The 13,660-nt window shown below is 45.9% G+C and overlaps 1 protein-coding gene across 2 annotated transcripts in view; it reads right to left on the bottom strand.

Moving 5' to 3' along the window:
* TAF3 (TATA-box binding protein associated factor 3) overlaps positions 1–11,668 on the bottom strand; it is a 159,796-nt gene extending 148,128 nt beyond the window's left edge. For both annotated transcript variants that reach the window (XM_039369504.1, XM_039369505.1), the window contains exons 1-2: positions 11,373–11,668; positions 6,939–7,181 (exon numbers count right to left, since the gene is read on the bottom strand). In XM_039369504.1, coding sequence (XP_039225438.1) covers positions 6,939–7,181; positions 11,373–11,538 — 409 coding nt within the window. In that variant the 5' untranslated portion in view covers positions 11,539–11,668. The remainder of the gene's footprint in view (positions 1–6,938; positions 7,182–11,372) is intronic.
* Between the last annotated feature and the right edge of the window lie 1,992 nt (positions 11,669–13,660).

The raw sequence follows: 13,660 nt of genomic DNA, 5'->3' as shown, positions 1-13,660 counted from the left end.
TCAAGTTCTCCGTTCCAAAGCCAGCATTTTGTCGCTGTTGTTGCAATAGGATATGGAGCAGCTTAACTAAAGAGTTTTGGCCACCGACCAGCTGCCCGCTGTGAGGGACTCCAGGCGGTGGTAACTCTGTATTGGAGACCAAATCCTTTAACGGTGTCGCCGTCTCCTTTAAAGCTAATCTGAAATATTTTGGGCCAAAGAGGAAATGAAAGGTGAGTTTCACTCCCTTCCTATATGGCCCTAAGACTTCCGGAGCTAAACTTGGGTTTAAAGCTACTGTTTCCTAGCTGCAATTCCCAACTGAGTCTGTCAGAGAGAAGCACAGTGTGGCAGATACATGGGGGCGGGGGGGGGGAGGAAATAAAATAAAACAATCTAACCATCTGCTAATGTACAAATATGTTGTTGTTGTTTTGTTTTTTAAATAAAGTATTCTTGCGTGCTGCTTTTCTCCCAAAACAAGCTGGAGCCCCAGCATTTAAAATCACAAAGGTAGCTTGATAAGCAAAAAGGAGAGGGGGGGAAACCAACAACTTACATTTTGGTATTATCTAATGGAGCTTCAATTATTGATTTAAAGAAAAAAAAACTTGCCATACAAGGGAGCCAGGAAACCTCTAGCCCATCTGAACCAAGCACCATATAACACTGCAACCCTTGGTTTCTCATTTCATTTACCATTCCCTGCTTACTCTGGAAAGTCTTATTTATTTCTTCATTTGATTTATAAAGCTTCCCATCTCATACACGTGATTCGGGGGGGAGGGGGGGATTAAAAATTAGCAATAGCACTTAAGACAGTGGTTCTCAACCTGTGGGTCGGGACCCCATTTGGGGTCGAACGACCATTTCACGGGGGTCGCCAAACAAGGCTGTCCGCCATTTTTTCCCCCTTTTCTTTGGCCACGCCCCTGGCACCCGGTGATGTATACGTGGTTGGGGGTCACCACAACATGGGGAACTGTATTATGGGGTCACGGCATTAGAAAGGTTGAGAACCACTGACTTAAGACTTATATATTGCTTCACAGTGTTTTGCAGCCCTCTCTAAGCAGTTTACAGAGTCAGCCTGTTTGCCCTCCCCCCCAACAATCCAGGTCCTCATTTTTACCGACCTCGGAAGGATGGAAGGCTGAGTCGACCTTGAGTCCCATCAGGATCGAACTACTGGTGGTGGGCAGAGTCAGCCTGCAATACTGCATTCTAACCATTGCGCCACCACAGCTCTTAAAATTAAAACATAAATGATATTTGTAAAAAAAAAACAATAACTGCAGAAGTATTAAAAACAATGAAAAAACCCCCATAAAGGTAATCCTCGACTTACGACCAGTTGCTTAGCAACCGTTCAAAGTTATGATGGGCCTATTTGGGATGGTGCTAAAAGTTCTGGACGATCACAAGATAGCGCTGGTTTACTCCGAGTTGTAAACAACTGTAAGGCAAGTTGCACAATGCAAATAAAAGGTTGGGTCACAAATATTTCTAGCTAACTTGTTAGCGGTTCCAAAGAATTCGAGTCATTGCAACACGCACCTACAAACACATTAATTTTCTGTTCTTCTTACAAATACTCATTCCGAACAATTACACCCTTGAAAAATGAATCACTGCCTCTTGTTCTCCTTACGGAAAATCAGCATCAAATGGCCTGGTTTAAAGGTAAACATTGCTTTCCAATCAATATTCTTAGAGTACGTTGCTTAGTAAGGACAATTCCAAAGACCTCAGATAAGATTCAGCAAGATATTCAAAGCAAGGCTTTATCTGTACAACTGAAAGAAGTGAGTAACAATAAGCAGACTTCCTCCTCCATCCCTTGGATGTCTCCGCTCTCATCATATATATCCTTTTCATTCTAAAATTTATCCGTTTGGCACTTCTGCAGAATCTTCCTCTGTCGGCTTCTCATTTTGTGCATTTTTCCTGCTGCTTCATTCTGCTAGGTTCATGCATTCTGTATATAGCAGAATCACTTGTACGAAAGCAACGAGCCTCTGGCACTTGCAAATGGAATGCTGGAAGGATCCGAACACACAATTTGGCACTAAAAGTACGACTGGTGGCTTAGCGTAATGGCTGACTCCAGTACAGTCGTAAGTCAAAGACTACTGCACTTTCCATCGGGCACCTACAAATGTAGAAACTGCCGCCTTCATCCAACTACCTGGCCAGAGGCCTCCAAGCCTTCAGCATGATCCTATCTGTTAGGCTGCAGTGTTTCTCAACCTTGACAATTTTAGGGCATGTGGACTTCAACTCCCAGAATTCCACAGCCAGCAATGCTGGCTGTGGAATTCTGAGAGTTGAAGTCCATATGCCTTAAAATTGTCAAGGTTGATAAACACTGTGTTAGGGACTGTAACGGTCACTAAAGCTGATGGAATTAACAGAGATGGCCAAATTAACTGTGCTGATAAAAGAAAAGACAATCAGTTACTTGGAAACCGCTTCTGGACTTTGTGCTTGAAGTGGGAAAAAAAAGATCATGATTTTGGGGTTTTACTGATTAGACTGATTTGCCGGTACAGAAATGGCAAGTGCATGCTACTATAGAAATGTAAAAAGTTGAGATTTGATTTTAAGGTCTGATTTTACCACAATAGAGAGAGTCGGAAGTCAATGCCTTTTGTTTCTTCCCCCTCTCTTTCTTCACACCTTTTTTGTTTTTCCCTTTTTCTACTGTCGTCCCCAACTATTGGCTTTTGTATTTTCACATTTGATGTTATGAATCAGGGGTCTTCAAACTTGGCCCTTTTATGACTTGTGGACTTCAACTCCCAGAATTCCTCAGCCTGGCTGAGGAATTCTGGGAGTTGAAGTCCACAAGTCATAAAAGGGCCAAGTTTGAAGACCCCCTGGTCCAATGCCTTGGGATTTTAGAATTAGTTTTACCTCGCCTTCACCAGGCCATATATTCAATAAACAATAAGATTTATTTAATTTAATTTTGTAATCTCCCACTCTAGATGGCCTCACGGCAAAGAGAGCAAGGAAAACCAGCAGCGTAAGTAAATGACAATGCTTTCAGCTAGCCTGCGACCATTATAAATGCCGTAAATTATGATCTACTGGATGAGAAATATATCTATTAATTCTAATTTATCATCCAGCAAATTCACATTCATTAGATGCAAACTGGGTCGACTGCATGCATTTAAGTACAACTATACCTTCCTGTTTCTGCCACAGCTAATCAAAAGAGTTACTCCGGATCAAAAGCGAGCTCTACCGATATAGGTGTTCTCGTCCCATCAGAGAAAAGCAAAAGTCTGTTTCTTTGTAGTAATGCAGGAGATCACATATTTATATGAAATGGAAGTCAACTACCCTTTTTTAATATATATATATATATATATATATATATATATATATATATATATATATATATATATATATATATATATATATATATTATGTTTTATCAATGGGGATAAAATACAACACAGAAAAGAAAAACATACATCCAACCAAAAAGAAAAGGAAAAAACAGTGTACAAAAAAGAAAAAAAAGACCAATTTTCTTTTCTCCCCCCCCCCTCCTTACTTTTTGGGAAATAAACTATCCTGTATCTTAGGCACATGGATAAACTTGGAGGGGATGTTATGCTGGCTTGCGGAAGCTAGCTTAGTTACCAGGAAAACAAAGTTATGAAATAGGACAGCGACACCTGCTGGCCACAGTGAATATTAAAAGGAGGAAAGTCTGAAGGACAATAATTTCTGAAAAGCACAAACGAGGAAAGCAGCATTTGTTGAAAGATGTGCCTAGAGACCCATCAATGCACCACAAACAATTGTCCCCACCCTAAAATATAGACCTTTATTTTTTTTATGAAGATGTTATTACTAATACTTGTAACTACTATTACAACAAAAACAGTTAAAGCCAGGGGATTTCTTTGTAGTATTCTGAAGCCAAAGCTTCAGAATAAGTCCTCGACTTACGTCCACAACTGAGCCCAAAATTTCCATTGCTAAGCGACACGGTTCTTAAGCCAGCTCCGCCCCAGTTTATGACCTTTCTTGCCACGGTTGTTAGGTGAATCGCCGCCGTTGTAAAGTTAGCCACACGGTCGTTAAGTGAAACTGGCTTCCCCATTGACTTTTGGTTTCAAAAAGGGATCACATGACCCCCGGGATACTACAACTGTCATAAGTACATGCTAGTTGCCAAGCCTCTGAATTTTGATCCCGTAACCGTGGGGAGGCGGCAACGGTTGTAAGGGTGAAAAACGGTCCTCAGTCACTTTTTTTTCAGTACTGTTGTAACAGTCACTAAATGAACTGTTGTAAGTGGAGGACTACCTGTATCCAATAAGCAGATTTCCTCGACCCCGCACGAAACTTTCTCCTGGAGAACGGGAGAAGCGAGGTCAGTGAGGAGGTCACGGGAGGTGAGGCGCAATGTTCTGGGTCAGGAGAGTCAGTGAGGGCGGAGAGCCAGTGGAGCAAAGGTGGAGGCCCTAGGAACTGGAGGAAGTGGACCAACATGGGCTTCCTGGAGGGCTGAAAGCATTCCTGAAACACTGCCCCCTCCCAGGCTTTAGCGAGGGAAGGCCCAGGGCAGGGGTAGGCAACCGTGGCTCTTTTATGAGTCGTGGACTTCAACTCCCAGAATTCCTGAGCCAGCCATGCTGAGGGGATAGGGAGAGGTTTCCATGCTTAGCCATGCCAGCTCAGGAATTCTGGGAGTTGAAGTCCACGAGTCTTATAAAAGAGCCAATGTTGCCTACCCCTGTCCTAAGTCTTCCTGTTCTAAGCGGTGAGCCTCCTAGGCCAGGGGTAGGTAACCTTGGCTCTTTTATGACTCGTGGACTTCAACTCCCAGAATTCCTGAGGCAGCTTGGCTCAGCTTGGAAACTCTCCCTTTCCCCTCAGCATGGCTGGCTCAGGAATTCTGGGAGTTGAAGTCCACGAGTCATAAAAGAGCCAAGGTTGCCTACCCCTGGCCCAGGGGATCTCGGCCTAGCCTTCCTCCTGCAAAGCCTCACAAACATCCAGCACATTCCAACAATGTGGGACAGGAGTCTCCAAACTTTGTTTTGGCGGCCCGGTGAGAGAGGGAGGGGCAGGCACCTCACACGCAGATGAATAAAAGTGAATGTAGCCAGCCGTGCACTCGCACATACAAACAGGCTGCGAACATGTGCACCACGCAAATGGGACTGCAAGCATGCGCGCCAGGCTCTCAGCCATGGCGGCATCTGTGTGAGAGTTATGGCGCCACCACCTCCAGGCTCACGGCGATGCTACCGCCAGCGCAAGGATCATGCTGCGGCCTGCAGCAATGCCACTCCCGGTGCGAGCCTCACGCCGTGGCCCGCAATGAGGCTGCCCCGGCGCAAGGATCGCGCCACCATTCCGCGTGAGGATCACACTGCGGCCCACCTGCTGCTTGCAGCGCTGCCGCCATCCGTGCAATACCAGTGAGGCTGCCGCTGCCCACACAACACTTGTGGCAACAGTGGCATGAGGGGGGATGAGCCCACGCATACACACATGCACTGCCTAGCTACTCACATGGCCCAGTGGCCAAGCGGCCACAGCCCATAGGTTGGGGACCTCTGATTTACACCAATGTGGTATAATAAGACCACTGAACGTGCGAATAGTCCAGGCCATGGTTTTCCCAGTTGCAATGTATGGCTGTGAAAGTTGGACCATAAGAAAGGCTGAGCGCCAAAGAATGGAGGCCTTTGAACTATGGTGCTGGAGAAGACTCCTGCGAGTACCATGGACTGCAAGGCGTTCAAACCGGTCAGACCTAGAAGAGATCAACCCCGACTGCTCCTTAGAAGGCCAGATCCTGAAGTTGAACCTCAAGTACTTTGGCCAACTAATGAGAAGGAAGGACTCACTGGAGAATGGCCTAATGCTGGGAAAGATGGAGGGCAAGAGAAGAAGGGGACGACAGAGAATGAGATGGCTGGATGGAGTCCCTGAAGCAGTAGGTGTGAACTTAAATGGACTCCAGAAGATGGTAGAGGACAGGAAGACCTGGAGGAACGTTGTCCATGGGGTCGCGATCGGTCGGACACGACTTGCAATTAACAACAACAAAATGCTGTGTTTCCCCGAAAACAAGACCCAACCGGAAAATAAATTCTAGCATGATTTTTCAGGATGTTTGTAATATAAACCCCACCCCAAAAATAAGCCCCAGTTAAGATCAGCAGTCAGACGGATGCAGTTAGTACTATATTTCCCCAAATATAAGCCCTAACTAGAATTTAAGCCCTAATGCCTCTTTTGGAGCAGAAATTAATATAAGACCCAGTCTTATTTTGAGGAAAACACTGTAGCAGGAAGCACACTCCACAACTGTGCATAATTTCAACACCTACAATTAGTCTTCGACTTAGAATTTGCTTAGTGACCGTTCGAAGTTATGACGGCACTGGGAAAAAAATGACTTCTAACCATTTCCCACACTTGTGACTGTTGCAGCATCCCCGGGGTCACTTGATTTACATTCGGATGCTTGACAACTCACACTTAGGACGGTTGCAGCGTCCTGGGATCATGTGATCCCCTTCTGCGACCTTCTGTGAGGCAAAGTCAATGGAGAAACCAAATTCACTTACCAACCGTCTTACTACTTTAACCCGGGCAGTGATTCCCTTAACAAACGGGACAAGAAAAAGCCGTAAAATGGGGTCAAAACTCACTTAACAAATTTCTCACTGGGCGACATGCGCTTTGGGCTCAACTGTAGTCATAAGTCGAGGACCACCTGCAATTCCTCGCTTGAAAATGGCGAGGGAAACCTTCCACCATCTTTGACGCTCTCAGACATTCACGACTAACACCCATCGTTCCAAGCCAGAAAACCGTGTCAGGAAGTCAGAGACCGTCACAGCCCGGCGAGTCTTACTGTAAAATGGACATCTTAGGCCGCAACAACTGAAGCACCAGTAGAGAAAGAAAGGTCTCACCTTCTTGAGACGAGACGAGAGGTGGCATGTAATCTGGAATATATTCCTTCCTCTCCTCGGCATCTTTGCTTCCGGGCGGAGGAAACTGTAGTACGTTGTTTTTACTCACAGGGAAGGAAGGGATCTGGTGTGCAAAAGTAACCGGCTCAATATTGAGTATGTAATCTTCCAGTTCGTGAAGGTTGACCCCCATGAGCTTAAAGGCTTCACCCACATCCTCCAAAATTGGGTCTGTCCGGCCATCTGGAACACAAATAAAATGTTAATGGCAACAAAAAAAAATCCACCAAACATTTTAAAAAGTTAACATGTCTACCCGCCGTACAGAAGCGGCTTTTTTTAAAAAGCAGCAAATAAGTTGGCCGTTCAAAACGTCATTCGAGAGGACGGGAAATGTAAACACATCTTTTTTTTTTCCTTTCCGCTTCCACAAGGCTGTATTTACTCAATGACCTATTGTCAGGATTTGATTTTCGCTGCCTGGCTCGGGTACTGAAATGACAAGCAAATGGCAATTTAGCAAGTGCTCACTAGAGCGGAAAAGTAGGATATAAAATAAATAGAATTTACTCGGAAGGCGACTGAAATAGTAATGTCAGCAGAATTTCCTACTCGTGTCGGTCGAGAAGTCACAACCTCGGTTGCCAAGAATCACCAAAGCAAGTAAACAGGTGTCAGTAAATATATACCGTTTGACCTACTCCCATTTGCCCTTGTCAACCCTACACAGGTAGTCCTCGGCTTACGACAGTTCATTTAGTGACCGTCCAAAGTTACAACGGCACTGAAAAAAGGGACTTATGACCTTTTTTCACACTTACGACCCTTTCAGCGTCCCCGTGGTCGTGTGATTTACCATTTGGATGCTTGGCAACTGGTTCAGATTTATGACGGTTGCAGTGTCCCGATGTGGGTGTGTGTCAGGTATTCTCCTTTTGCGACCTCGTGACAAGCAAAGTCAATGGGGAATCCGGATTCACTTCACAACCTGTGTGTGACTGATTTAACTGCAATGATGCGCTTAAAAAGTGCCGCAAGAAAAGTCGTAAAATGGGAACAAAACTCACTTCACAAATTTGTCACTTGGCAACATAAATTATGGGCACAATTGTGGTCGTAAACCGAGGACGTCCTGTATTCGAAATTATTGTCTACAATAAATTGCAGAAGGAGCTGAGCTTTCTTATAGCATTTCTGCAGAACAGGAAGTTGTCTCAAACCAGTCTGATTATGTTCCCACTTAACTCAACCCTGTGTTCTGCCACGATCCACAATCCCCACAGCCTCTGGGGATGACATACAGGTAGTTTTTGATCTGTGACCGGTTGCTTAGCCACCATTATGGATCTACTTGAGGGCTACTTACGATCCGATGGGCCTCTCCCCTGTGGCTACATGAACACAATTGAGGCGCCACGCTCATCTGGGCCACCTTTATGTCCATTGGCAATATCTGACCTGTGGTCATCTGACCACATTTTACAAGGGTTTTGTCAAAAACCAACATTCCAGTTTTGGGCAAAACCACATCCATAGTGAGCCATTGGTTCACTAAATGACTGTGGCATTCGCTTAATGACTGCAGGGGGCGCTTGCTTTATGACTAGGGCAGCTGCTTAATGTTCACAGCAAAAGGCTGCAAAAAAGACAGACATGACATACGACCGTGATGGGCAGGATCCATTGCACTCATAAGTCAAGGACTAACGTCTAATGAAGAGAAGGACCAGGGGGGACATGATGGCAGTCTTCCAATATCTCAGGGGCTGCCCTCAGGGGCTGCCCCAAAGAAGAGGGAGTCAAGCTATTCTCCAAAGCCCCTGAAGGCAGGACAAGATGCAACGGATGGAAACTAATCAAGGAGGGAAGCATCCTAAAACTAAGGAGAAAATTCCTGACAGTGAGAACAATTAACCAGTGGAATGGCTTGCCACTAGAAGTTGTGCTTGTTCCATCACTGGAGGTTTTGAAGAAGAGATTGGACAGCCATTTATTTGAAATGGTATAGGGCCTCCTGCTTGAGCAGGGGGTTGGACTAGAAGACCTCCAAGATACCGTCTAATTCTGACAGCAGCCTTCCAATATCTCAGGGGCTGCTCCAAAGAAGAGGGAGTCAAGCTATTCTCCAAAGGACCTGAAGACAGGACAAGAAGCAACGGATGGAAATTAATCAAGGAGAGAAGCAATCTAGAACTAAGGAGAAACTTCCTGACAGTGAGAACAATTAACCAGTGGAACAACCTGCCTCCAGAAGTGGTGAATGCTCCAACACTGGAAGTTTTAAGAAGAGACTGGACAGCCATTTGTCTGGAATGTTATAGGGTTTCCTGTCTGAGCAGGGGGTTGGACTAGATGACTTCCAAGGTCCCTTCCAACTATTATTATTATTATTATTATTATTATTATTATTATTATTATTATTATTATTAACATCTATAGACCATGCAAAAGAGACAATCGACATTAACAACATCTATAGACTATAAGAAAGGCTGAGCGCCAAAGAATGGAGGCCTTTGAACTATGGTGCTGGAAAAGACTCCTATGAGTCCCCTGGATTTTAAAAGGCCAGATCCTGAAGTTGAAACTCAAGTACTTTGGCCACCTAATGAGAAGGAAGGACTCACTGGTGAAGGGCCTGATGCTGGGAAAGATGGAGGGTAAGAGAAGAAGGGGATGACAGAGAATGAGGTGGCTGGATGGAGTCCCTAAAGCAGTAGGCGTGAGCTTAAATGGATTCCAGAAGATGGTAGAGGACAGGAAGGCCTGGAGGAACGTTGTCCATGGGGTCACGGTAGGTCAGACACGACTTCGCAACTGACAACAACACAGACTATGCAAAAGAGACAATCAACCAGCCCCAAAGAGAAAAAGACTCCAGCACCTCTCCATCAGTAATCAGCACTCAGATCACCATTGATTAACTCCAAGGTCAACTTCAGACCAACAATCAAGTAAGCAACACTGCCAAAGAGCCACTAGTAAACAGCCCAACTAAAGAGTCCCTAAAACCGCCCCACTCACACAGAGAGACAAGACACCTGAATATAAACCGACAGCAAACAGCACTCCTTATTAGCACTGATGATGCTGCCTAGTTGCGTCATGAAACGTCTGCAGAAAAACAACCAAGCTCACAGAGCACCAAGGACCCCACAGTCCTTCCTTCCTCCTCCTCCCTTCTAGTACTGATGATGTTACCTAGTTGGGTCATGAAACATCTGCAGGAAAACAACCAAGCTCAGAGAGCACCAAGGACCCCACAGTCCTTCCTTCCTTCCTTCCTTCCTTCCTTCCTTCCTTCCTTCCTTCCTTCCTTCCTTCCTTCCTTCCTTCCTTCCTTCTCCTCCTCCTCCCCCTCCTCCCTTCTTGCACTGATGATGTTACCTAGTTGGGTCATGAAACGTCTTCCAGAAAACCAGCAAGCTCAGAGAGCACCACCTCATGTCATCTCTGAGCTACAAACATTCTTCATTAGATTTGAACCCATTTAGAGCAGATGGGGACTGCAGCCAAGAAATTAAAAGACGCTTGCTCCTGGGGAGGAAAGCTATGGCAAATCTAGAGAGGATACTAAAAAGCAGAGACATCACCCTGCCAACAAAAGTGTGTATAGTCCAGGCCATGGTTTTCCCAGTTGCAATGTACGGCTGTGAAAGTTGGACCATAAGAAAGGCTAAGCGCCAAAGAATGGACGCCTTTGAACTATGGTGCTGGAGAAGACTCCTGTGAGTCCCTTGGACTGCAAGGCGTTCAAACCGGTCAGTCCTAGAAGAGATCAACCCTGACTGCTCTTTAGAAGGCCAGATCCTGAAGTTGAAACTCAAGTACTTTGGCCACCTAATGAGAAGGAAGGACTCACTGGAGAAGAGCCTAATGGTGGGAAAGATGGAGGGCAATAGAAGAAGGGGACGACAGAGAATGAGATGGCTGGATGGAGTCACTGAAGCAGTAGGTGTGAGCTTAAATGGACTCCAGAAGATGGTAGAGGACAGGAAGGCCTGGAGGAACGTTGTCCATGGGGTCACGATGGGTTGGATACGACTTCGCAATTAACAACAAGAGCAGAGAGAGGTTACCTTACATTTTCTTGCCTATTTGGACCTCTTCTATATCCTAAGCTGTTGCTTTTAATAGCTTGGCCCAGTGTTTCTGCACCTCGGCCCCTTTAAGAGGGGTGGACTTCAACTCCCAGCATTCCCCAGCCAGCTATGCTGGCTGGGGAATGCTGGGAGTTGAAGTCCTCCCTTCTTAAAGGGGCCGAGGTGCAGAAATATTCCGTTGGGCTATTTTTTTTTCTTCTTTGGGGGGCGGTTCCCTCGCTTGCCCTCGGTCGCCACGGCAACGCCCCTCCTTCCGCCTTGCTCCGACTCCATGGCAACCCGCGAGCACCAACCCCGCCCCCCGCTCCCAGGCCCCAAGCCCTTCACTCACAGAGCTCGCAGTAGCGTCGGCAGCCCCGGCCCAGGGAGTGGAGGTAGCGCTGCAGCACATCGGTGAGGAGGTCGCAGGCGGAAAGCTGCACCGAGTCCCATCCCAGCGCCTGGCACACCTGCGCCACCGACACGCGCAGCAGCCACCGCGAGTAGCTCTCGGACATCTTCGCCTCACTCCGGGCCCGGCAAGGCCCAGAGCGCCGCCATGGCCCGAGCGGAAGCAAGCGTCCTCCCCTCACGCCGCAGCCGTTACTGCCGTTGCAGTGGCCGCCATCTTGGAGTCACCTGGCGGCCTCGCAGGCCGCGGCAGCCGAGCACGGAGCACATCGATCGCGCGCATGCGCCCTGGCGATCGTGGCCCATCGATAGCGCGGGCATCGATTCCTTGCTTTGCCTTGCTGCGGCTGAGCGGTTTGAACACGGGTTCGAAGAAGGTCGTGTGGATGCGGCGCTCTGGTTTTTTTTTTGTTTGTTTTTTGTTTGGTCTTTTTGCGGCCCTTTTTTCTGGAGCACCCGTGTTTGCAGAGCCAGAATTATCTGAGTAGCCTTACCTAGATGTTTGGGGGCTAAGCTTTTTCAGGGAAGATGTCAGGGCACTTCTGCTTCCTGGAGTTTGTCTGGAAGCTTCCAACGCCGGATGGTCCTCGACTCGTTTAGTGACCGCTCGACGTGACCAAGGCACTGAAAAAAGGCTTTAGCAGCCCTTTCCTTAGATAGAAGGTATGAAAAAGGATATAATGAGAAATAATGAAATAAAGAACAAGATGAAATAAACTAAATATCGGCTGCAACTTCGGTCTTGTATTTATTTTATTTCTAAAAATAAATACAAGACCGAAGTTGCAGCTGATATTTATTTTATTTCATCACGTTCTTTACTTCTTTAGTTTTCATTATGTCCCTTTTCATACCTTCTATCAAATTTAATTGTGAACTACCTAGAGTTAGCCTGGAGTCGAGTGGTGCCTAAATTGAATGAATGAATAAATAATTTAGGGCAGAGGAAAATCATCCGGAAGTTTATGGTGCCTAAATTGATGGATTGAATGAATGAATAATTTAGGACAGGAAAATCATCCAGAGGTTTATATGTTCAGAGGTGTCTATCTATCTATCTGTCTGTCTCTCTCTCTCTCTATCTATCTATCTATCTAACTATTGTTAAAAGTAAAGTCTTCATCCTGGTTCATCCAAGCCGGGAATAAATAAGCAAACATGGCGACTGCTTTGGGAAGAAGGTTACAGTTTATTGCAGAAAGATGGTTCTTCAGGAAAGTGCAGAGGAGAGAAGGAGAGAGAGATTGAGCACATGGGCAGGTTTTATACCCCCCCCCCCAGCCTTTTGTTTGGAATAGTTTCCCGTTCCTGTGGCATGAACCTTGAGGCTGTTTCTGAGTGTTTGTCTAGGCCAGTGATGGCGAACCTTTTAGAGACCAAGTGCCCAAACTTCAACCCCAAACCCACTTATGCATCGTCGGGTGCTGGGTGGGTGTGGCCCATTAGGTGGGTGTGGCCCATTGGGTGGGCGTGGCTGTGGTGATAACAGCAGACTAGGTGGGACTAAAAAGTTCAATCAATCAATTCCAACTTTGCAAGATCTTTTTTTTTCCCACGAGAAGTTGAAATTGACTGATTGATTGAACCTTTTTTTTTTGTACAAGGCGGCCGAGGCCTAAAGCGAAAAGGTTTTATAAAACCCAACTGAAGGCCCAGGACTGGGGCGACGGCGCGTGTGCCCACACAGAGGGCTCCGAGTGCCGCCTCTGGCACCCGTGCCATAGGTTCGCCACCACTGGTCTAGGCCTTGATATCTGTGGTTTAATTCTATTATCCTATCCTGCTTCCCAGGTGATGGGGCTGACACCTAGAGTTTGGATGGGGTATGCAGATCTTCTCTTTTGTCTTCTTGATTGCTCTGGCTCCAACTTTCTGATGGTTTTACATCTGCATTTGTATGGGGCTAGCTCTTGCTTGGGGCAGAGAGATAGATTTGGGGCCAGGTTTGGTTTTAAAAAGTCCTTTTGAGGAAAAATATATTTTTCTGCCCTTTTTAATATTTCTTTCTCTGGGCTAACTTCCCTCACTATCTATCTATCTATCTACCTATCTATCTATCTATCTATCTATCTATCTATCTATCTATCTATCTCTGTATTTCTATCTGTATATCTATCTGTATCTCTATCTGTATCTATATATCTTTATCTATCTGTATCTGTATTTCTATCTGTATCTGTATCTATATATCTCTATCTCTATCTGTATTTCTATCTGTATCTATATCTA

This window comes from Crotalus tigris, unplaced genomic scaffold (genome assembly GCF_016545835.1).
Source record: "Crotalus tigris isolate CLP2741 ecotype Arizona unplaced genomic scaffold, ASM1654583v1 scf7180000021160.8983255:1529534, whole genome shotgun sequence".
Classification (NCBI taxonomy): domain Eukaryota; kingdom Metazoa; phylum Chordata; class Lepidosauria; order Squamata; family Viperidae; genus Crotalus; species Crotalus tigris.
The sequence above is the reverse complement of the archived record's forward strand: the minus strand, read 5'-3'. Positions and strand labels throughout refer to the sequence as shown.